The sequence below is a fragment of the Phodopus roborovskii genome, unplaced genomic scaffold (genome assembly GCF_943737965.1).
Source record: "Phodopus roborovskii unplaced genomic scaffold, PHOROB, whole genome shotgun sequence".
Lineage (NCBI taxonomy): Eukaryota > Metazoa > Chordata > Mammalia > Rodentia > Cricetidae > Phodopus > Phodopus roborovskii.
In genome coordinates this window covers 14,589,264-14,615,594 of record NW_026126448.1, presented here as the reverse complement: position 1 = coordinate 14,615,594, position 26,331 = coordinate 14,589,264, and the positions used below count along the sequence as shown (strand labels likewise).

General features: G+C 37.3%; 1 protein-coding gene across 1 annotated transcript in view; it reads left to right on the top strand.

The window, feature by feature from the left end:
* Window positions 1–26,331, top strand: part of Ago3 (argonaute RISC catalytic component 3) — an 82,621-nt gene that overhangs the window by 22,929 nt on the left and 33,361 nt on the right. Inside the window, exons 4-6 of the mRNA XM_051188802.1 lie at window positions 2,245–2,453; window positions 3,403–3,539; window positions 24,453–24,587. Of these exons, the coding sequence (XP_051044759.1) occupies window positions 2,245–2,453; window positions 3,403–3,539; window positions 24,453–24,587 (481 nt within the window). The remainder of the gene's footprint in view (window positions 1–2,244; window positions 2,454–3,402; window positions 3,540–24,452; window positions 24,588–26,331) is intronic.

Sequence of the window (26,331 nt, the reverse complement as noted above, 5' to 3'; positions counted from 1 at the left end):
AGCCACTTTTTAAATTGGGCTTTGTTTTTGCAGTTAATGGGTTGCAAGAGTTTTTTTTGTTTTGTTTGACTTTTTTTTAATGTTCTAGATGCTAACCTCTTTTGTGGTGATATTTTGTTTATGATCTAACAATTAAAGCAAAACAGCCAGCCACTAGCTCTTACCTTTACCTCAGACTGAAAGGGTAATCCTGTCTCCACTAATCCTCAGACTGAATGCTCAGACTGACTGCCTAGACGGCAATGAACTCCTGTCTCCTCCTGCCTTATATTCCTCTCTCTGCCCAGTCATATCCCTTCCTGTCTCTACCTCCTTAGTGTTGGAATTAAAGGCGTGTGACTCTTCAGTGCTAGGATTTCCTTTGTGTGGGCCCTGTTTGTTTTAGACTGGGTCAATTTTGTGTAGCTCAGGGTGCACTTGAACTAACAAAGATTCTCTGTCTCCCTAGTGCTAGGATTAAAGGTGTGTGCCACCACTGTCTGGCCTCTGTGGCTAACTAGTGTGACTAGCTGTGCACTCTGATCTTCAGTCAAGCTTTATTTGTTAGGTCACAAACAATATATCACCCCATCTCTTCATGTATATAATTATAAAGATATTTTCTGACATTCCACAGACTGTCTTTCCTCCATCAGTTGTGCCCTTTGGTGCACAGTTTTTAGTTTTGATGCAGGAAATAACTTTTAAGAATCTTCTTTGTACATTTTTCCCCCTAGCAATTGGTGATTCTTACTTGAGATTATTGCCTCCATGATAAAAGAATATTTTTATCTTGTTTATTTATCTGACACAGTTTGTGCCAGATATAGTCAATAGGCACACCTTTAGGCTGATTCTTGTATTCTTTTGATATGACACACCTTATTTCTTTTTAAATTTTCTTAATTTGAGATCAGGTCTCACTCTAACCTGGGCTGTCCTGGAACCAGGATTACCCCAAACTTGTTCTTGTTTTTTTTTTTTTTTTTTTTTATTCATTTGAAATACATTTATATTCATTTGATTCTGTTTGTGGTGCTCAGTTTCAATTTTTTTTTCTCCACTTGTCTTAGTTAGGGTTTCTGTTGCTGTGAAGAGACACCATGACAACTCTTATGAAGGAGAACATTTAATTAGGTGGCTTACAGTTTCAGAGGTTTACTCCATTATTATCATGTTGGGGACATGGCTTCATGCAGGCAGAAAGAGCTGAGAGCTCTACATCTTTGATCCACAAGGCCACACCTACTCCTACAAAGCCACACCCTAGTAGTGCCACTCCCTAAAAGCTTATGGGGCCAATTACATTCACTACATCTCTGTTGGAGACTTTCTAATTTGAGGTTTCTTGTTTTGTTTTTTGTTTGTTTGTTTGTTTGTTTGTTTTGGCCTAGAACTTGCTATATAAACCAGACTGGGCTTGAACTCGCGTTTATTCCTGCCTCTGCTTTCTGAGTACTGGGATAATTAATATGAACTTGTGAGTCAAATGATTCTCCAGCCTTAGCCTCTCGAGTAGCTGAAATGACACCCATGACTATTTAGAATTTTAGACTGCTTCCTAATGTCAAGATTATGACTCCATCTCCCAAAATATACTCTAAATATTGCTGCTTCCTTCCTTCCTCCTTCCCCCCTCCCTCTCTCCCTCTCTTTCTGTCTTTCTCTCTTCCTTCTTTTGTTTTTGAGTTCCTCTGTAGCTTTTGGAGGCTGTCTTGGAACTAGCTCTGTAGGCCAGGCTGGCCTCAAACTCACAGAGATCCTCCTGCCTCTGCCTCCCAAGGGCTGGGGAGTAAAGTCATGTGCCACCACTGCCTGGCTCCCGTCTTTCTATCCCTTCCCTCTTATGCCTTGAAATGAACCAGTTTCTTTGTTCCTGGTTCATTTTTCCTTGTGTTTCTTTTTTGCAATAGGAAGCAAATACATGAGTATTTTCTCATTTTCCCTTCTCATGCAAAAGACATTGTCTTCTGTAGTCTTTTGTATGTGGGTTGTTAATAATATGGCTGGAAAATGATCATATAACAGTTCCAAAAGATCTTTTTTTTATAGCTGCCTAAATGTTACTGTATTTAAGTAGTTTTCAGCGTTTTAGAGTGATGAATAATACTGTCATGAATAAACTGTGTATTTGAATTTTAGTATATTAATTTGACATTGAGATTTTTTTATTTTTGCTTGTTGTCTTTTTATAAGTTAAATTTAAAAATACTTACATTTATCTTTTTTTCAACATGTTACACTTGGATCTTTTCCCATCAACAGGTAGATTTAGATGTTACGTTACCTGGGGAAGGTGGAAAAGATCGGCCTTTCAAGGTGTCAGTCAAATTTGTGTCTCGGGTGAGTTGGCACCTACTACATGAAGTACTGACGGGACGGACTTTGCCTGAGCCGCTGGAATTAGACAAGCCCATCAGCACTAACCCAGTCCATGCCGTTGATGTGGTGCTACGACATCTGCCCTCCATGAAGTAGGTGGCTCTAGCTTTTCTCCATCTTAGATTTTTAAATATGAAGGGTCTCTTCTTATGAGTCAGTAGTATAGGCCTCCCTCAGTTAACCTTTATATGTTATATGTTCTATGCTTTTCATTATTTCATTTGTACTATAATAGCATGTAAAATATACATCATTAGTTTAACTAATCTAGTTTATTACTTCACAGAGAAATTTCTAACCCTTTTTTCTTAGGACCTATGAGTCTTAAATAATAGTGTCAGTTTGTGTTGAAATTGCTGCTTTTGGGCTGGAGATAGAGTTCAGGTTGGAATATTTGCCCAGCACACATGAAGTCCTGCATGGGAAAAAAGGAATGAGAGGTACTATTGTTTAAAATCACACTACCACTTCATACTTCTGGACTTATATATGGTAAATAAATATCTTTGAAACAATTAGTATAGCTACCTTGAGACATGTTTGTAGAAATAACTTTGATGTTTTAAAGTTGCAATGCTCTTATTTTTAAGAAAGTATTTTAAGGGACAAGTGAGGTAGCACACATCCTTAATTCCATTCCAGCCATGTGAAAGGCAGAGGCAAGCAGATTTCTGTGAGTTTGAGATTAGCCTAGTCTACATAGTGGGTTCTAGGCTGCCCAGACCTACACAGTGAGACTCAGTTTAAAAAAAAAAAAAAAAAAAAAAAAAAAAGGTAAAACATACTACTTTGTAAACTAACAGATTCTGAAAACATATTAACTTGTAAACTAACAGATTCTGAAAATAGACAGTTTCAGAAAGGATTGATGAATTTCTTCATTTAGAATAACTCTTTGCTTTTATGTGTATTTATAATCATAAGTATCATTGTAATAAGTTAATTGTCTTTGCTTTCATGTCACCTGTCCTGCAGACTTAAGTATTAGTATTAGTGTTAGTGTTAGTAGAAAAGGATTGAACGTGCCATTTTCTTTTGTAGATATACACCTGTGGGGCGTTCCTTTTTCTCAGCTCCAGAAGGATATGACCACCCTCTGGGAGGGGGCAGGGAAGTATGGTTTGGATTCCATCAGTCTGTTCGGCCTGCCATGTGGAAAATGATGCTAAATATTGATGGTAAGGGAACTAAACCCACATTCTAAATTGGGTAGTCTATTTCTATAATCCATGCATATGTGGCTTTATTTATATAGTTATATGAATTGGTATCTTAAAGTAATACTTGTATTATATATTATAACAGCCTAATAAAACCTTAATATTTTTTGTTATATTTCATTTGTACATCCTTTATGCAGAACCTGTCTAATAATGCTACTAAACTTGAGGCAGGCACATGAAAATTGTAAGAGCCGTGATATATCATTTGAGAATTTTATCTTACCAATAATTTACTTGTATTATCTTCACTCTTAAGTTAGCATTTAATTATAAAATTCATATGTTAAGAGAAATATATTGGTCATAGTGACCATACCCAGGTTTTCCTGTTCTTAATTTGCTACTAATTGTAGTCATTTTTAGGTGCTTTCTACAAATATTTTTAAACTAATATATAAGTAAAAATATAACATGTTGAACTGCCATATGTATACAGCCATTATTCATTTTGTCAGGGGTCTTTCTTTTTTTTGTTAATATATCTATATTTCTTCCTCTGCAAATATTTTAAGTCACATCCTAGGACAGCATGTTATTTTGTCCCTACAACATACACCACTAAAATTGGGATATTTTCTTACTCATTAGCAATGTCATTTTTTTAAATGTAATAAAATTCAAAAGAAAAGAAAATTTGTATTCCCCAATTCCCAACCCAAGATCATATTTCCTTGATGGCTCCAAATATGTCTTTTTCTACTTAATAGATTTGACTCAAAACATAAAGAAGATTTACATATCACATTCCTTCCCCCATCCTCCTCTTCTTTTTAAAATCTTATTGACTTCTTACTGAAACTGTGTTGTAGAATATCCCCAAGTCTGTGTTTGTCTTTTATTTTCTTATGACTTCTTTCTCTATTTCCTGTATTTTCTGAAAATAAGTTATCCCTAGAAGTTTAATCCACTTTGGGTAGAAAGTGAGTTATATACACACACACACACATACACAGAGAGAGAGAGAGAGAGAGAGAGAGAGAGAGAGAGAGAGAGAGAGAGAGAGAGAGAGAGAGAGAGGTGTTCTACTTGGAGTCAAGTACTAGGGGGTCCTAATTGTGGTGCAAAGTTGACTCCTTAGAACAAACAGTAAGTGGGTTCAGAGGTCTCACCTTTATAAACCCCAATCAAACTTGGTAGTTACTGATGTTGCAGTCATTTATCATTGCTCCCAAGTCATTTATTGTACTAGAAATTACAAACTGGTGACTTTTCTCATTCTATTCTTTTTTCATTCAGTGGAATTCTAAGGTACAGTGTCCAGTTGATAATTCACCTCCTTTGCTTCCTGGCACAGCAATGTATTCCAGGTTCATCATCTTTCTTGCTTAGTATCTGGTATTAGCCATCCCTCCATGGATCCCTGGATCTTTACAGACTAATACAGTTTCCTCATTATTATTTTTTTTTTTAGCAGTTTTTCCTTTGTGAAAATAATGAGAGACACTATTTAGCCTGGTCCCTTTATATGTGTCTTAGAAATTTTTTTATTTTTTTATTTTTATTACTATTTTATTGCTATCTCTAAATACTATTTTCCATATATGTAAGATAAATTTCTAGAGACTGATATTTCTAGATTCCCCTCTGTAAAGCTTGTGTTTTTCATCTACTAATTAGAATACTTGTTTCCTTTTTATGTGTGTCTTCAAACTCTTAGATTTTTTGCCAATCAGACTTGCTGTTTTAAGTGTATTTTGTCTTGTTTTGTATTTTTGGAAACTGGTTCTTGTTTGGTGGCTCACACACACACACACACACAAACACACACACACAAACACACACACACACACCTCACTTATTCGTGACTTGTGTGATAAGGTTATTCTCACATTTTCAAGACCATTCTTACTTGTTTTATGATATAGCCTTAGAAATACTGTTTCCTCACCCATTGTGTAAGAAGATAGGTTATTTTTACTAAGATCTCATTATATCATCAATTAAATTAAAATTTTGTTGCTTCAGAAAAGTTATAAGATTTTCCTCACGTCCAGCCTACTTAATCTTGCTATTCCTGGGTATTTTTTGCATATTGTTGCTATTGAGTGGGTTTAACATTAATGGTACTTTTACGTAATGTAACTGGTTCTTATTTAAATACGAAGGCTTTTAAGTTCTATATGTAACTTTCTGCCTTATTGAATTTCATACTTACAGTATTTTTTCAAGTGATTTTCTTGATGTTTCTAGGTTACAGTCATATGATCTGCCTCTTTTTTTTCTTGTCAGATTATGTTCACTAATTTAGATAGGATAGTAGCAAACATCAATGATTGTCCTCTTTTTATTCCTCATTTTAGGAGAAATGTTTCTCAATTAAGTGTTCCGCACATAAGCATGTTATTATTATTATGTTAGGAACATCTGTTCTATTGTTGTTAAAGAGCACTGCTGTCCTATTTTCATAAGTACTTCAATCAAGAATATATGTTAAAGAGCTGGAGAGATGGCTTAACGGTTAAGAGCACTGCCTCTTCTTCCAGAGGACCCAGGGTCATTTCCTAGCACCCACATGGCAGCTCACACCTGTTTCTAAACTTGAGTTCAATGAGATCTGGCACTCTTATTTTAAAATATCAGTATCCAGGCTCTCCCTGAGTACTTTTCATAAGTCACATTTATTTACTATAAAATTTTTATTTTACCCATATTTTATTTAATGTATGGAATTTTATAAAAGTTTTTCTCATTTCAAACTTTTTCTATTTCTGTCATTTCCCCTATTTTTTACTTTTGTATATTTGTGCTTTCTCCTTTTTTTTTTTTTTTTTTTTTTTTTTTGATTAGTGGCTAGCAGTTTAGTCAACTGATTTTTAAAACTTATTTAGATTTATTTTATTATTTTAAATGTATGGGTGGTTTTTGTGCCTGAACGGATGCCTATGCTCTACTTGCGTGTTTAATGTCCTTGGAGGTCAGAAGAGTGTGTTGGATCCCCTGGGACCACAGTTACAGACAGCTGTAAGACACCATGTGGGTGCTGGGAATCAAAGCCAGGACCTCTGCAGGAGTCACTGAGCCATCTCTCCAAACCCCACCACTGGCTCCGCCCCGCCCCACCCCGCCCCACCCCGCTCCGGGCAGAAATCCTAATTTTTGTTTAATTATTTTAGTTCTTCTAGCTTTGTTTTCTATAATTTCTCTTTCATCTTATAAGATTACTTCTTTGGTTAGCTAAATTAAAGTTATTTTCCTACCTTTTTGAACTTTTTTCCTCATCAGTAAAAATATTAAAAAACAATGAATTTTCTTCTGGTTACTGAGCTTTTCTGCACAATCTCTGTATTGTAATGTTTTCACTAAATCATTTCTAGGACTGCAGCCTTCATTTTTGTTATCTATCTAATCTATCTATCTATCTACCTACCTACCTATCTATCTATCTATCTATCTATCTATCTATCTATCTATCTTGGGTGTTTCAAGACAGGGAAACCTCTGTGACTCTGATTACCCTGGAACTCACCTGTAGACCAGTCTGGCCTCTGCCTCCTAAATGCTGGGACTAAAAGTGTGCACCGCCAATACCTGGTGTGCAACCTTCATTTGTATTACCCCTCTAATCCATATTGTTTGAGAGATTTTTTGAATTTTTATTAGTGTTTTTATTTATTCCTCTGAGACTTTTTAAATTTTAGATCTGCTTTCTATAAATTTCTAGTTTCCACATGATGTTAATCAGAGAATATGATGTCTTTTTTTGTTGTTCTCAGTTATTTAAAAAAAATCTTAAATATCCTTTTATATTTTGTATGTGTGTATATGTTCGATTGTATGAGTGGAGGAGCATGCTGCCTTTAATCCCAGCACTCAGGAGGCAGAGGCAGGTGGATCTCTGTGAGTTCAAGGCGAGCCTGGTCTACAGAGTGAGTTCCAGGACAGCCAAGGCTACACAGAGAAACCTTGTCTCGAAAAAAAAAGAAAAAGAAAAAAATTATTTTGAGACAGTCTTGATAATTTGTCCAGGGTGACTTGAACTCCTTTGGCCTTCAGAACAGCTTGGATTACTGATTACCGGCTCAGGGAACCACCCCTGGCTTTGAGAACTAAGACAGGGTATTGCTATGTTGCCAGGCTTGTATTGATCTCCTGGGCCTAAGTGAGGCTCCCCCTCTGTCCTACCACAGCTGGGATACAGGTGCATGCCTCTGCATCTGCCTTGGAGTTCTCTGTTTAGAATTTAAGTAGTTTGTATAGCCCAATAAGTGGCCAGTACTTCTGATACTTTAATATTTTCTTCAAAAATAAAGTATATTTGTTAAGATAAAATTAAATTTCCATCAGAGCTACCATTTTTTATTATGCTGTCATTTATTTACTTGCTACTTACCTTTGTTCTCTATGACTGGGAGAAATAAAATTTTTACTTTTCTGTTATATTTTTATGTATTGAATTTTTGTTTTGTTTTTCAAGACAGGGTTTCACTATGTAACAGCTTTGGCTGTCCTGAACTCACTCTGTAGACCAGGCTGGCCTTGAACTCAAAGAGTTCTGCCTGGCTTTGCTCCCCAAGTACTGGAATTAAAGGTGTGGACCACTACCACCTGTCATATTTATCTTTTTATGTCTAATAATTTTTGCTTTCTGAATGCTGTAACTGTGTTGATTAATGTGGCTTTCTTATATCTTTTGGGAAAGTTTCACAATTTTTAAAGGATTGCAATCCAGGAAAGCAATTACATATATATATATATATATATATATATATATATATATATATATATATATTTTATTTTTATTTTAATGTGTCTGTGCTGGGCACTGGGGGCACACACCTTTAATCCCAGCACTCAGGAGATAGAGGTAGGTGGATCCTGTGAGTTCCAGGCCAGCCTAATCTACAGAGTGAGTTCCAGGGGTCAGGCTCCAAAGCAATACAGAGAAACCCTGTCTCGAAAAACCAACAACAACAAAAAAAGAGTATTTGCCTCTGTGGATGTTTATGCATAATCTGCACACCTGGTTCTGATGCCCAGAAGAGGGCATCAGTCTCCATGGAACTGGAGTTACAGGTGTGAGCTGCCATGTGGGTGCTGGAAACCAAACCAGGATGCTCTGCAAGAGCAAGCAGCCAGTGCTTCTGACTGATGAGCCATTTCTCCAGCCCCATGGATACATCCTGATATAGAATAGTTTTACTTTGTAGGTCAGTAGTGCTTATTTTGTTTTGTTGGTTATTTTTTTATTGTTGTTGTTGTTTTTGTTTAGTAGATCATTTCCAGATTGATAGGAAGTTCTTGATTTGTCAAATTATGCCATCCCCTCCCCCACTGCCTTTTCAACCTTTAAAGAGTATATATTCTGTGGTGTGCTTCTTTTTGAGACAGGGTTTTGTGTAATTCAGGTTGGCTGTGATCTCTTGATTCTCCTGTATCCAATTCTCAGGTGCTAGAATTATGGCCAAATGCCCAGCTGTGTTTTATGGTGTTTGCAATACTACAAAGACCTTTTCCTCCTCCTTTCTTCTATTTTAGTCCTTCTTGTTGTTTGTTTGTTTTTTATTAGGGTATCAATATTTACCTTTGGCTGGCCTGGAACTTGCTATGTAGACCAGGTTGGCCTTGAACTCACAAAGATCTACCTTCCTCTGCCTCCCGGGGGCTAGGATCAATGGTGTGCTGTGGTTTGACAGCAAGTGCCTTCATCTACTGAGCCCTTTTACTAGTCTCAATTTTGCCTAAAATTTTTAACTTGACTTTTAACATTGAATCTTCCCTATTGGACATGTGGTCAATTGTTGAATTTATTCTGCTTCTTTTATTTTCTCTTACTATTTGTATAGTATAGTCTTACAGCCTTAGAGTATATAATAGTGTGTTCCATTCTGTCACCTGAGTGTGCATTTGTTTTCATCTTATGTCTGTCATTAAATGTTAGTGCTTACTACCAGCCTGTTCACTGAAGTTTGGCCTGTTACTCATTGATTTTAGTTCATCCTCAAGCTGTTTCTTCCAGAAGTGTTCATCTAAGTGAGAGTTAGCTTGTGCATTATTGTGTTTATTCCTAAATGAGGCTGGGCAGGAGAATTGCTGAAGATTCTAGAGTTACAGAGTGAGTTCTAACCATCTGCTACTACCTGGTGAGCCCTTGTCTTAAAAAATGTAATAAAAAAGAATTTTAATTTGCATCCAGTGTGTTTCTTACTGTACCTTTTGTAAGATGTGTTTACTATACTGAATAGTTAGATCTGTTTGTTTGTTTTTCTGGGGGTTTCTTTACGTTTACTTATTTTGTGTGTATATGGGTCTGTCTGAATGAGTTCACCCCATGGCATATGTGATGGTCAGAGGAGAATGTGTGGGAGTTGGTTCTCCTTCCAACATTTGGTCCTGGAGTTAGAACTCAGGCCATCAGGCTTGGCAACAGACACCTTTACCTGCTGAGCCCTCACCAGTCCTCTCCCTTGAATTCTAAAGGGTTTGCTCTTATATCTTTCCATGATTTCATTAAGATCTTCTTAGCTGTTTGTGGTAGCACACACCTTTAGTCCTAGCACTAGGGAGGCAGGGGCAGGTAGATCTCTATGAGTTCAAGGCCACCCTGGTCTACATAGTGAGTTCCGAGTCAGCCAAGACTACATGGTGAGCTCTGTCTCAAAAAAAAAAAAAAAACAAAAAACAAAAAACAAAACAAAAACAAAGAACAACCTAAGAAAGAAAGGAAAAAGAAATGTATCGTATTGCCCACTCACTTTATTTGTTAGATATAATGTACTGCTTCTTGGTATTTTTTTGTTTGAGAGCAGAGTCTCACTATGGTGTAGCCCAGGTTGTTCTGAAACTCTGTATCCTCCTGCCTCAGCCTTTGAAATACTGGGATTATAAGGTATACCACTATATCTAGCTTTGCAATTTTTAGATACTATCTTTGTATGGATGCCTACTTTCTTTTTGTAGCTCATATTTGAATGAGATGTATTCACTCAAATCACTGGTAGAAAATGATAGGAAGAACGGTAGTTGCACTTTAGGATAAAAATAAATTTCCAGGTTTCTCAGCCTGAAGGCTCCATCCAAAAGGGAGGATAGATTCATTCTTTAAAATACATCTTCATCTCCCATGCTTTCCAGTAACTTCAGTGACATAAGTGTTGCAAACTACCAGCTACGAGTTCCCTGGGTTGCTATTCATTTATAGCTTTCCTGTACAATTAAAATTGTTTCAAAAAAAGAAATTACAAAAATATTGTAAATGCTTCATTTTTAGAAAGGTAGTCCTTCTGAGACTATGAGGTTTTTTGTTTGTTTGTTTTTTAATTTTATTTATTTGTTTTGCTTATTTTGGTTATTTTGAGATTGGGTTTCTCTATGTTGTCCTAGAACTCACTCTGTAGACCAGGCTAGCCTGGAACTCATGGAGATTTGCCTACCTCAATCTCCCAGTGATGAGATTAAAGGTATTCTCTGCTACTTTGCTAGGCTGAGACTATCAATTTTAAACTACTCTCCTCATACTGTGATGACTCGTTTTTATACCTCCTTTCTCTTTTTCCATAGAAGAGTCCCCCATTCCATCTCAATTCCAAACATGACCTTTAAGATATGACTCTTTCACTCTGGGAATGAAAATATACTGTTTCTCCATAGATTTCCTTAAACTTCTTTTCATTCTGCAATGTTCAGATATGACTTCTTTTATAGATTTTGATGGTCCTGAATACTTGGGGCTATATTTGCTTACAATGTGGCATTTTGTGGGATTTTTAATTGCCTGGTTTAACCTAAATGTACTTTTACTTGTATTTTTTTTTTTTTAGATATATTTATTATGTATACAGCATTCGGCCTGCATGTATGCCTGCAGGCCAGAGAAGGGCACCAGATCTCATTACAGATGGTTATGAGCCATTGTGTGGTTGCTGGGAATTAAACTCAGGACCTCTGGAAGAGCAGCCAGTGTTCTTAACCACTGAACAATCTCTCCAGCCCCATACTTTTACTTTTATTAATATCCTCTTTGTTGGTCTGTGCAGTATCTAGGAGAAGGATGAGGAAATTGGGGCTCAATTGCTATCATATTTCTACCAGAACTTGAAAGTTTAGCTTTCAAAATTATTAAGAAAGGGTTTTTCAATAACCTATTAGTTAAAGAAATCACAAAGGAAATTTGAATTTTGAACAAAATGCTAAGTAATAATATTTATTAAAACTGGTCCAATTGATTTAAGCAATGCTTAGAGAGAATTTAAAACTTTACTGACCTGTTGAACAGCAGAAAAGCATCAGTAACCAGAGCATTTATCTTAAAATGTTAGAAAATTAAACACAAAGAGACTAGAAGGAAATAAGGAATAAAAATAGGAGTTAATGAAATAAAAAAGAAATTTAAACCATTTGGTAGGGAGTCTTGCTGGGTTTTTAAGAAAGGTAGTGACATGATCATATTTGTTTTCCAGAAAGAGACCTCTGGCAGCAGTTTGGAAAATAGATAGAGGAGAAAAAGCTAATCTGAGAAGCCAGTAGGGGGCTTTTCAATCACTAGTTCAGGTAAGAGATGGTGATGTTTAATGTGGGATGGAGAGGAAGGGACATATTCCAAGGATTCAGCTGAAAACAAACAAACAAACAAACAAACAAATAAATAAATAAATAAATAAATAAAAGGCTTAAGAACCATACCCAGAAAAGTAGAACTTTGGGTATAGTTTTACTGGCACATGGAACTGATTAGAAATAAACAGATCAGAAACTACTAGGTTTTTAAAGAAATTATACTTGCAAATAAACTATAAGCCTGGTATATCACATATGTCAAGAGCTCAACCAAAGGAGCAGAACCGGCAGGAGACGCACAGAGAGCTGGTTTGTACAACTGAAACCCTCAGAGAAGGTGACAAGGATAGAAACCTCAGACATAATCTAAACTGCTATATGTAGATGGAATGTCTTCTTACCTTCTCTCTTGGGGAAGCCTCAGCCTTGATTTTTAGGCCTTTCAACTAATTGAATGAGGCTTATCACATTATCCTAGATAATGTCCTACATGTTCAGTCACCTAATTATGAACTTTATTACACTTATGAAATAAATTCTCAGCAACACCTGTATTAGTGTTTGATTGAATAAATAAAAAGGAATGGCCTATACTAAGTGAAAAACATAAGCTGAGTGTGGTGGACTTAAACCTGTAACCCTAGTACTCAAGAGGCTGGGGCAAAATTTATATATTCTTGTAAGTTTAAGGCCAACCCGGGCTACACAGTGAGTCTGAGGGCAGCTTGGGCTACAGAGTAAGATTCTGTCTTTTTATTATTTATTTGTTTTTAAGCGCTGATCAATAGTTGGCTTATTTTTTTGTTCTGTGATTTTTAAATCATTGAAACAAGTTTAGTTTTGTTTTGCATTTGGAGTGGGCAGTGTCTAAAAGTCTGTAGTAGAAGGTGCTAAAAGTTAAGATGCTAAATCAGACATGGTGACTCAGCTGTACTCCCAGGACTCAAGAGTGAACAGGGTGTGGAGTTTAAGGTCACCCCAAGCTACGTGGAGAGTTTGAGGTCAGCCTGGGCTAAATAATGAGACCTTGTCTTTGAAAGCAAACAAAGCCTCATATGGTGTTGCTTGCCTGTAATTCTAGCACTTGCAAGACCCAAGCAGGAAGGGAGACCTCAAGGCCATCTGGGCTACTTAATGAATTCCAGACCAACCTAGGATATAAGCCTTTAGGAGTAATAATGCAGATACAAACAGAAAGAGAGGGATAAATTCATGAGGACCTATAGCGTTTAAGGAAGCAAGAAAAACAAGAGAGCCAAGAGAGATTGCTACAGCAGTAAGAGAAAAAATAAGTGAAAACCAGTTCCAAGTTGAAGCCAACAGAAGTATTTCCAAACACGAGATAATTTCAATTAAACAAGACCGTTTGCAGTAAAATCAAGAGCAAGAAAGAATATCAGTATGGTTTTTAGTCACTGTTGTGTTTTCTAACTTCTGTTCTTCTTACAGGTTTCAGTCTACACGTTACTTCCTTAAGAAGCAGTGTTTGACACCCTTCTCCCCCAGTCCAGCCATCCCCCAAGTCTGAGTTAGGTATTGTCTTATATATCCACACAGCACAGTGTACTCCCCTATAATGGCATGTACCACCCTGAGATGTAGATGTCTGTTGTTCTGTGTCTCTATGTTGTGGACATAGAGAGTGTTGTTATTTACCAGTGTACTCTCCTGGCCTAGCATAACTCACATTAAGCCATAAGTATTTACAGGACTAAGTGATATCCAAGGTGAATAAACAATATAATATAGGAAAAAGACTAGTAGTTTGGGTTGAAAAGCAGATACCCAGGAATAAGTTTTCTGAAGTCTGTAAAATCCAAAATTCTACTGAAAGATATGAAACAAAGCTTCAAAACAAATAAAGAAAAATGTTATATTTATTTAGAAATCCTAAAATGTCAGTTATTCTAAAATCAACTTGCAGGTACAACACTAGTTAAAGTCCAAATGGGATGTTAAGGTACTTCATAAGTCTGTTTGGTTTTGTCTTTTGTTTTTGAAACAGTGTTTCACTATGTAGGCCAGGCTATCCTAGACTCTTTTCATAGATAGAGTGGCCTCTGTCTCCCAAATACTGGGATTAAAGATTTCACCATCATACCAAGCTTGATAAGTCTGCGTTTGCATGGAAGGATAAATGATCATGAGAAACCAATATAATTTTAAAGAAAAAGGAATGCCCTTCTTATAATGAAACAGTTATACACAGTGCTGTTAAGTGTCGGGACAGGCAGAGGTTAATGACTCAGAGAGAGCTAGAAACAAAGGAGCTATGTATTTATGGAAATTTTGTAAATGCCTGAGGTACCATTTCAAGTTAATGGGGAAGAAGTAAAATAATAAGTTGTATTTAAACAGTTATAAACATTTTGAAAAAATAATTGGATCCAGCTGAATGGTGATGGTGCACACCTTTAATCCCAGCACTTGGGAGCCAGAGGCAGGCAGATCTCTGAGTTTGAGGCCAGCCTGGTCTACAGAGTGAGTTCCAGGATGACATTTTCTCCACTGTCCAGCAATTGTAATCCCATTGTTAGGGTGCCAGGTGCCAGAGAGAGGAGGATCCCTGGGGCTTTCTTGCCAGACATTCTACTGCATCAGTAGGCACCAAAATCCTGGAGAGACCCTGTCTAAAAACTAAAGTGAAGGGTGATTGAGGAAGGACACTGACATTGACTGCTGCCCTTCACATGCATGTATGCGTGCTTGCGCGCGCGCGCGCACACACACACACACACACACACACACACACACACACACGGTTTGTTTTTTAAGGAAATACTACAGAACTGGATCAGTGAGTAAATGTGTCTACTGCCAAGCTTGGTGACACACAGGCTCAGCAAAAGTCCTACAAAGGAGAATGTTGAATGCAGTGGAACACAGGGGAACACTGGGGTCTTGGTGTTTGTGGAACACTTCCAACGGAAATGACAGGTGGCAGAAAGAAAGAAACTGGCATTGGAGATGAGCATGGGAAAAGAACTCTAGTTTTAGTACTCTAAACAATTTTTAAACCTACAACCAAAGATATCTTGAAATTGTTTAATGACATTTAGTACTCTAACTCTCAATTAAGCAATTAAATTTACTATATTTTTCTAATCTAAGACTCAATTTTTCCCCATATTTCAACTTACACTTTCCCCATATTACAGCTAGGAGTTGTACTAGAATTCATGATTTGTCATACCTTGATTTCTTTTTATTGGCATTTGACATATTGACATCAATAGTGCCTTAGAATTCAATAAAAATGCAGAGTAATTAGCCCATTTTGAGACCACCCTATTAGTTACTTGGACTTTAATGTTATAATTCATACGTATAAGAAGCGTCCTGTCCCTTAAGGTAGAGTTTGTCAGGTTTTTGTGTTTTTGTTTTTCGTTTTTTTGGTTTTGCTTTGTTTTTAGTTTTTCGAGACAGGGTTTCTCTGTGTAGTTTTGGAGCCTGTCCTGGAACTAGCTCTTGTAAACCAAGCTGGTCTCAAACTCACAGATCCACCTGCCTCTGCCTCCCAAGTGCTGGGACTAAAGCATGTGCCACCACCACCCAGCGCTCTAAGCATTTTATGTTGTTATTTTCTCACATAAATTCCTACCATAGAACTGAGTGCAATGGTGCACACATAATTATGTCTGTGTGGGAGGCTGAGTTGGAAGACTCACTTGAGCATACTAGCTCAAAACAAGCCTGGGTAACAAGAGTGACTGACTCCATCTCAAAATAAACCCACCCCTCCCCTCCATAGTTATACCTCAGACTGATTAGTATAGAGACAAAAAGCCATTTGTCTCAAGTCACATGATCTTTACTTAAATGGTGGAAGTTCACAGTTCTGATTCCACAGTTTATGAGTGTGATGCAACTTATACTGCATCTCTTAAGAAGTCAGATTCTTGAAAGGCAAGTCTTTAGATATCTTAGCGTAAAAACAGTTTTGCAGACAGAGTAACTCAGTGGTAGGGTACTTGCTTAAGTGTAAATTCCTGGCTTTCGTCAAAACAAAAACTTTATTTTTCAATAAAAAGCAGCTTTCTATAAAATATTCCTTACCAAGCCAGGCATAGTAGCACTTGCTTATTGCCTAATCATTTCAGAAAATATGAAATATATTAATATTTTAATACAAAATAAATATCATTTATAATCTTACATTTTAAAATAATTCTTTGATATACTATTATTTCCCCATTTGTTAAACATGAAAAGAAATTGCACACTAGTAGATGTGTTGAATTTTAATAAGGATTTAAATCTTATCTGGGCGTGGGATTCATGCCTATAATCCTTGCACTTGGAAAGAGGATCAGGATGTCATCTTCATTTATATAATAAGTTCCAGACCAGCCTGGGCTGGGTGAGACCCTGCGTTAGTGAAAAAAAAAAATATATTGTCTTAACTGAGTGTTTGATGCTGCAGGATATAGAAAATAGTGTTTTTGAGAGTTGATCAGAATTTTAATTTTATAATCACCAAAGCTGAGAATGTAGCTTGGTATAAATATACAGTATAAAATAACAAGTATTTTTAGGAGCATTTCACAAATTATTGAAAATTCTGTCCCAAACCAAAATTCTTTTTTAAAGGTTCATTTATTTGTTTTATATAGTGTTCTGCCTGCATGTATGCCTGCAGGACAGAAGGTACCAGATCTCACTACAGATGGTTGTGAGCTATCATGTGGTTGCTGGGAATTGAACTCAGGACCCCTAGAAGAGCAGCTTGAGCTCTTAATTGCTGAGCCATTTCTCCAGCCCCCCCTTTTTTTTTGTTTGTTTTTAAACAAACTAAAATTCTTTTAATGATATTTTTATTGGACTCAAGTCAGCAATTTAGCATTGTTTGTTTATTTGTTGAGACAATATCTCTCTATTAGCCCTTGGCTATCTTGAAACTCACTATGTAGTCCCTGAACTCACAAAGATCTGCCTGCCTCCGCCTACCAAGTGCTGGGATTAAAGGCATAGGACACCATGTGCCACTCAACTGCCATTTTTAAAAATCAAACATTCTAATATAATGGAACTTAAAGGTACACTAATTTGACTTATGCTAAGGAATGATAGAAATAATTTTTCCCTGTCATAACTATTAAATATTCTAAATAAAAGCAGAAAATGTGGAGTGTACAGTAAAATTACTGCAGTTCTTTATAGTATATATCAGTCCCTGATTTGAACCAAGGTATTTGAATTACATGGTGCTGTGGTATGTGCAGTTCAGGGTTCTCATGTTGTATGTTCAGAACCAAGGCTATAGCATGGGCAAGCACTTGAGGAAACAACTCAGATTCATTACATGCCTGATACTCAGTTTTCAGCCATTGAACCAGAAGCCTTTTATTGTTGCCAAAATTTTCACAGTCCCAACATTGAGTCATGACTCACAATTTACTATGAACAAGGTCAGGATCACCAGGCTGTCTGTCCTCAGATTAGAACTGTGTGATGGTGCTAAGACTATCAATGCAGCCTTCAGATACTATGAACAAGGTCAGGATCACCAGGCTGTCTGTCCTCAGATTAGAACTGTGTGATGGTGCTAAGACTATCAATGCAGCCTTCAGATACTATGAACAAGGTCAGGATCACCAGGCTGTCTGTCCTCAGATTAGAACTGTGTGATGGTGCTAAGACTATCAATGCAGCCTTCAGATGTGTTTCTGTTAGACTCTGGTTGAGTGTGCCCTTCCTTTTTGTGTTGTTGTTTATTTTTTGAGACAGGGTTACTTTGTATAGCTTTGGCTGTCCTGGACCAGGCTAACCTAGAGCTCACAAGTGCTGGCATTAGTGGTGTGTAGCACACTGCTGGCTTGAATGTTCCCTTCCTATCTGGCTTACTATGGTCCTTTTGAGGTCACACTTAATTGTTGTCTTGGGCATTCCCTTATCAAGCAGTTCAGAAGCATTAATAGACAGCATCAGCTACAAGATATCTTCAAGACAAAGTATGGAATGAAACTGCCTCAAAGGTGAAGTGGTGGTGGGGATATTATTCCAAAGCACAAATAACTAAAGACACTATGAAATAAAGTAAATGTTAAATGAAAAAAAGCTCCTACAGGACAAAAACAACAACAACAAATCCAAGGCCAGAAACAAACAAACAAAAATTATAAAATAAAAAAAAAAATACCGAAATGGGCATGGTTGAGGCAAAGGGATTAAAAGCTGGAGGCCATCCTCCACTACACTGAGTTGAAGCCAGTCTGGTTGTACATGAACCCTCTCCAGGAAAAGCGAAATTTTCAACCATGCACCTACATACTAGGGAGGCAGGACATGTCCCCATAGATTCAGAATCAGTATCTGAAGGGGTCCATGGAGAGTCTTTGTCTCAGATGGTAACAGTAGCATGCATTGCACTGGTTGTACAAGAGGCTGAGCCTCAAGGGTGTGGGTGAGTGTTGCTCCCCTCCCATTCTTACACCTAAGAAGGAAGTCTCAGCTTGCTCCTTCAGGTTGAGTCCAGTGGCTGACGGGTTGGGAACCTCCCAGCCAGGGCAGGTGTCCATTTCTCAATGTTGCCTCTGCTGCTCCCAGCTACACACATGGTCTCCAGGATTCCGAAGATAGGAGGTCAGGGAACACCAAACTTTATTATGATTGCAGCCTAATTCATCTTTTTTTTTTTATTTTTTTTTAAAGGCACTTAAGAGAAAAAGGTATATGAGAGGCAGACTTTAAACACCTTACATAGTGAAAAGTGTCTTTTTTAGGTTTTTTAAGGAAGCTAACCAAATGGTTATGCAGAGAATGAAGAAACAGGATCTCTTGAGCCCAGTGAAGTAAGACTGGGCAACATAGCAAACTTCTGTATCAGAGTTTGTCCTTCAGGAACTTGGAAGCACATCTCTCTGTAATTGTATTCTTTTTGTCTGCTCTGGCTTGAACTTGGGTATCATGAGTGCTAAGCCCGTTCTATTTTTAGTTTATGCACTATAAAGTCCACCCACTTGTCTTTTCAATCTCAGTTTTGAGTTACTCTGAAATTTTCCTCAGTCTTCTAGCCCTTTGTTCACTTTTTAATTTCTATTTTTTAGCAGTCTTTTGCTGTTTCCTGGATACTGACTTTTTTTTTTTAAATAGCATTCTATTCTTGTTTTACAAGTGCAGTAGACTCTCTTAGCTCTCTGAGCATAATGATTTACTTTGGATTTTTTCCTATATATACTTACATTTCCCTTAAATTCCTGTTTGAGTTTTTATTTATTTTTCATTTGTTTACTTTGTTATCTGAACATGCCCTTTTTTATTTACTGGCGGCTCAGTGGGAGTCTAAAACCCTGAATGGAAACCCTGCATGCACAAACGAAGCTTGTTAACCTGAGCTGTCATCACAGGGTAATCAGTGGTGGAGGCTGGGTTGCTGTAATCCCTGGGTCTCTTCTGAGTGGGCGGGTCAGGTTAGCCAAATGCACCTGTCTAAAGACTAGGTCTGGCCACCTACACTCTGAAAGCCACGTTGGAGATTGGAGCCAGAGGAATTTCTGTATCAGCAGTTTATGTTTCCAGTCATTTAAGCCCTTGTTTGTGCTACAGTTCTGTGCCTTCTGCTATGCCTGGCATCCTCATTCCAGGGAGCTTTTGTTTTGAATTACCTTTTTCAGAGAATGAGCCTCCAAACTTCTGCAAGGATACAGGGCAGCTGTTCATGTGTGAAAGTCAGAAGTCAGTTCTCCTTCCACCACGTGGGGCCCTGGGCTGGAACATGTATGGTCAGGCTTGGCAGCGAAGTGATTTTCCCTGCAGGGATGGGAATCTCACTGGTCCCACCATAGTAGCTCATATACTGCTTATAAGAGGTCAGAGGTTGGAAGCATTGTGAATCTAAGTTACTCTAAAAGAATTATCTAAGAGAAAAATGTACATCCCTCATGACCCAACACTTTCACTCACAGGTGGTGTGTGTGTGTGTGTGTGTGTGTGTGTGTGTGTGTGTGTGTAAAAGACAATGTGCCCAACATGCACAATGGCCCACATCTATAATCTTAACACTTGGAAGGCTGAAGTAGGAGAACTGTAATTTTGAGACCAGTCTGTCCTATGACACCCTATTTCAAAAGAGTGAAAGGGATTTAAAAACAAAAAACAAAAAAAAAAAAAACCAAGCCAGGCATGGTAACCCCTATAATCCTAGCAAGGAAAGGGAAACGCAGGAGAATTACAAGGACAGTCTTGACTACGGGTGAGTTCCAGGCCAGCTTGGATTACATAGCAAGACCATGTCTTTAAAAAAACAAGGAAAGGGAGGGAGGGAGGAAGGGAGGGAGGGAAGGAAGAATGGATGGAGGGAGGGAGGAAGAAAGAATAGTGCACACCTTCAATTCCAGTGCTTGGGAGGCTGAAGCAGGTCAATCTCTGTGAGTTTGAGGCCAATCTAAATGACAGAGCTAGTTACAGGACAGCCAGGGCTACACAGAGAAACCTCTCCAGAAAAAGAAAAGGAAAGGAAGGGAGGGAGGAACAAACCATTGATGGCATTTTTAATATCTTAGGAAAAGTATCAAGACAACTATTAGCCACAATTAGAATAGTTGTGTACATCTCAAAAAAAATCATACATTGATGAAAATAAATTAATTATATTAAATTATCATTAGAAACAAGCTTTAACTATCATAGTTTATGTTTCCAGTTACATAAAATTCAAGAACTGGGAAATCTAAACTAGATCTAGTCATATGTATTCATATTATAAATCCATAAAGAAAGAAGACACTAATATAGAAGTAAGAATTTTGGCCAGGCGGTGGTGGAGCATGTGTTTAATCCAAGCACTTGGGAGGCAGAGGGAGGAGGATCTTAGTCAAGGACACCTTGGTCTACAAAGAAAGTTCCAGGACAGCCAGGGTTACACAGAACCCTGTCTTGAGAGGGGAAAAGAAAAAAAAAAAAAAAAAAAAAAAAAAAAAAAAAAAGAATTTTGTATCCTTTAGAGCACTGTTAGTTTGGGAAAGATAATAGAAAAGAGGCTTCTGGGGTATCAGCAAGATGATTTTTTTTTATTTTATTTTTTAGGTTGTTTTTATGTGTATGATTGTTTTGTCTGTATTTATATATCTGTACCATGTGTATGCCTGGTACTTCTGGAGGCCAGAAGATGTTGGGACCCCTAGAACTGGAGTTATAGATGATTGTGACCCACAATATGAGTGCTGGAAATGAAACACTGGTCCTCTGGTTAGCTGGATGGTGGGGGCTCACGCCTTTAATCCCAGCACTTGGGAGGCAGAGGCAGGTGGATCTCTATGAGTTCGAGGCCAGCCTGGTCTACTGAGCTAGTTCCAGAACAGCCTCAAAAACTACAGAGAGTCCCTGTTTCAAAAAAGCAAAACAAAAACAAAAACCACTGGTCCTCTGGAAAAGCAGTCAGTGCTCTTAATTGCTGAGCCATTCTCCAACTCCTAATGGTTAATTTTTAAATGACACAGTTGGGGCAAGAAATAGTTGTAACATGTGACCATTCAAGATACCTCCCAGCAATATCTGCCTTGCATTAAGTTAGGGTTATGATATTTTGGGGGACTAGGGTCCATCATATATTGCCATATTTTCAGCTATTAATTTTGATCCAGACTTTCTTGGTACTAAATATCGCAACTACTTAATTTTTTTTATTTGCATCTATCATTTTCTGTTGTGTCTGATTTTATTTATTTATTTTTTACTTTGCAGTGCTAGGGATCAAATCTAGGGACTTGTACATACTAGGCAAGTCCTCTGATCATTGAGCTATACCCCCAACCCTCCTGTATCCTAATACAGTTTTAGTTTGGGCACAGTGAAATACTAATCTCATTTTCATGAGACTTCATACAGTCTCTTCAAAGAATTATTGTGCAAATAATTACTGTACCTTGATAGTTTAACTGCCTGCAAGCAGTAGATCAATGAGCAAATGAGTAAAAAATCATTCAGAAGTGAAAAAAGATGCTCTGAGTTGCTACGTATTTCAGGTACAAATGGATTCCTTGCATTGGTAATTTTCAGTGCTCTGAGAAGTATTTTATTTATAAGTATGTGTTTATGTTTATGTATATACACAGAATGTATGTACACCATGATGTGTTGTGAGTGTTCACAGAAACCAGAAAAGGTCATCAATCTCTTGAACCTGGAGTTATGCCTGGATGTGAGTTCTCGGTATCAAACTCAAATTCTCTGGAATAGTTGTAAGCACTCTTAACTACTGAGACCTCTCTCCAGCTTCAGGAATAGTTTTTGTTTTTTGTTTCTTTTTTAACAGATGAATAATTAGAAGCGCAAAGGACTGGGAATGAGGGTCAGTGATATAGCACTCAGCATGCATGAGGCCAAAGGTTCAATTCCAAGTACCATAATAAATAAATATGTAAATAACAATCAGGAAACTAGTGAGTATTGGGCTAGAATCAAACTCCAGTAAATCCAGTTGGTTTCCCACCCCCCCTTTTTTTTTTATTCTGTTAGTGTTGATTTTGTTTGATTGATTGGTGTTTGTTTGTTTGTTTTGAGATAGGGTATTGCTTTGGGGCCTGTCCTGGAACTCGTTCTGTAGGCCAGGCTGGCCTGCAACTCACAAAGATCCACCTGCCTCTGCCTCCTGAGTGCTGGGATTAAAGGCATGAGCCACCACCATCCAGCTAATCAGAGGACCAGTGTTTCATTTCCAGCACTCATATTGTGGGTCACAATCATCTGTAACTCCAGAGAACAATTTGAAGAAGTAGGCTCTCTCCTTCCACCTTAGGGGTCTTGGAGTGGAACTCAGATCCTCAGGTTTGGTGGCAGGCCACACTTTCTCCTCACTCCTCTACTCCATGAGAGACCTGCCCTTTCAACAAATCCTTTTTAAAGCTTTGTATCACAAAGTTTAATTTTCAACTCAAATGCCCATGTAGTTTAGAAGATGGTAAACAGTGAAATGGTTAGAAGTATAACAGGAAAATAAAGTAGAAGAAATCATTGTAGTATGTTAGTATGGTAGCTTCAGCTGTGACTGGTAGTATCCAGTGAAGAAAATCTACCTTTAGGATTAAAAGAAAGGTAAAAGCATGTTATTCACAATACATTTCTTTTATCCATTCCCTTCTTAAAAAGTGGGCCAGGCCAGCATGTGCTGAAGTAATGAAACATAATGAAAAATAAGTGCAATAAACACACACACACACACACACACACACACACGTATATATCTTACTGGCATGTTTTTGATTTTGTTTTTTCTTGTTTTGATGTTGTTGTTTGTTTTGTTTTGAGATGGGTCTCACTATGTATCCCTGGCTGGCCATGTAGAACTCATAGAGATCTGCCTGCCTTTGCCTCATGATTTCTGGGATTAAAGGCGTGAGTGACCACCTCCATCTTTGCTGGCATTTGCTGATGCACAAAAATGCTCCCACCGTTTTTCAGTAAAAGAATGTAATGTAGGGCTGGCGAGATGGATCAACGGTTAAGAGCACATTCTTGCTGCCTCCATTCTGTCTTCAGGACCCACACTGGGCAGCGCATAGCTACCTGTGACTCCACTACAAGGAGTTCAGGCTTTCTTCTGTCCTCTGAGGTCCCACACACTCACATGCACACACCCTCCCGTAGATAAATACACACTCATAATTTTTTTAATCTTAAAATAAAGTTAAATGTAGTGGTATACACCTTTGATCCCAAAACTTAGGAGGCAGAGAGAAATGTGTCTTTGTAAACTTGAGGCCAACTTAGGCTACATGTTGAGTTCCAGACTGGCAACTGCTACATAGTGATGTCCTGTCTTAGAATAGAAGAAGAGGGGGAGGAAAAAAGAAAGAAGAGGAAGGAGGGAAGAAGAAAAGGAGATGTGTGGTCTACTAACTGACTTGTAGTTCCAAAACCCAGAGATAAGAAACCATTTAAAAATAATCATTCTGGTTAGCACACAGGCAGTTAAACCCCCACCTGTTACCACTTGTATGACCTGTGACTCAGGTTTAATACTGTCTCTTAAGTCCTTACAAAATAATGAAGCTCTCTAGGAGAAACTAACATGCTAGCATAGGAAGCTTCTTTAAGAAACAATCTTCTCAGGCATTCTTTGGCTTCACAAGTTCTTCTCATGGGACACTTCTGTGAAAATAGTTACTCATGGTGAAAGAGATAGATTATAAAAACTATAGTATTTGACCTTTCTCTTCTTATGCTTCAGAAATCAAACTTCTTCATTTTGGAAAGTGTGTGTGTGTGTGTGTGTGTGTGTGTGTGTGTGTGTGTGTGTGTGTGTTGGGGAGTATAATATGTATAAATTATACACTCCTATAAGAGATCATTTTAACTGTGCATAGTTAATTATGGAAACTTACAATGGAGGTTCTAGGCTTTTAAATATTAATTTATACTATTTGTATTTTTTCTTAGTTTCTGCCACTGCCTTCTACAAAGCACAACCTGTAATTCAGTTCATGTGTGAAGTTCTTGACATTCATAACATTGATGAGCAACCCAGACCTCTGACTGATTCTCATCGGGTAAAATTCACTAAGGAGATAAAAGGTGAGTTCATTAGCATTTTGAAAACTATACTTTCAGACATCATTTCTAGAGTTTGTTACTAATTAGCATTTAAAACAGCTTCACTATAAAATGCATGGATAAGATAACTTTATATGAAAGTGTTTTTATAATTAGGATTAATCTGTGTGATATGCGCAATAGAACATAGATTAACTATAAAATGCTACATCAGATCTTTTCCTGTAGCTTCTTAGGTAGTGGTTGAATGAAGAATGTGCTAAGTAATCCAGCTACATTTTTGTTTTTGTGAATACTGTCCCATACTAGCTGGAGAGATGAGTGTGTCTCATGGGAAAATGTTTCTCTAATACTATCTTTTTAAAGTAAGAATCTTACCTTGAGAACTGTGGTTGGAATGTAAAATGAAATTAAAAAATAGCAAAAGAAGAATCTTCCCTTATAAATATTGTTACTTTAGAATTTGACTCACTCTTAGAACATATTCTGATTAATGATCTTATTATTTTCTAAAATTACAGTTTTTAAAAATCTTACTTCTTTGGAATTTTAGACTATAGAATTCACCATTTTATGTGTTATTCTAAATCTGTACCTTAGCTATATAATGCACATTATTAGAAGTGCCTATCTTACTTAAAATTTTTGCAGTGGTGTTGCATCATATGTTCATTTAACTAAAAAAGTTAATATCTATGGTCCCTCAAATTAAAATTACTTTAATAGTGTTCTGATATAATATTCTGTGCATACTTGCACCTTCTATATATTTTAAGTACATTTACAGCTTGTGTTTAAACTCACACTGCTTTATCAGCAATTTCAGAGATTTTTTTAAAAACCAGTTTAATTGTGTACAATTGTTTCCTTATTTATGACTTTAGTATCTAATCCTCCTGTAAGATGTAACTCCACTGTATGCAGTGTAGTATGTACTCATGAAGAAACCAGAAAATATCTAGTAAGGAATAACAAACTTTGTTTATATTAAATGCTACATCTTAAATAGATAGAAATAATTATGTTGTTTTTGTTTTAAGATTTTACCTATTTGTTGCAGATAATTTTCAGCTTGTGGTTTGAAGGAAGCGTTCAAGTTTGTTCACTGAACATCTTTCAGTACCCCAAATCAATTAGAGTAGGTGCATACATCCTGCTTGTTCCAGTTACCATTCATTCTTTGCCATTCAGTAACAACAAAGAAGAGACAGTCATTGTAATAAAGCATTCAAAGTAAAGCCCTTTCTGCTTTGTTAATAAGCATCCATCTATCTCAAGTTATGTAACTGTCAAAATAAGAAGCTGTTCAAGATGACTATTTTGCAACCATATCATTGTCCGTTCATAATCTGTTTTAATTGCAGTTAGCATTGTCAGGAGGTTAGCGCATTACCTGCCATTATATATGTGATCATCAAAATGCCATGGTTTCTAGTGGAGTTGCTGCTTAGTTACCACCTCTGGTATCATGCAATCACTTACATTATTTTTCGGTAACTATGCAATCAACTCATATCACCACTCTATCACAGAAAATACAAGATGTACAGAACAAGGATCCAACTGCTGCCCGAAGAGCATGGACTCGATCTTAACTTCAACTGCTCAGGGGCCCAAAGAAATGACTGAAAAATTGACTAGAAAGCATTATAAAGTTGATGTTATAGTGAAGGTAAAGCCAAGTTTATAGGTTAAATATTTATTAAAGTCAACGTTTTGGTTGGATGGAGGGTTTGGGGAGGGACCTGGGCAGAGAATTATCTAT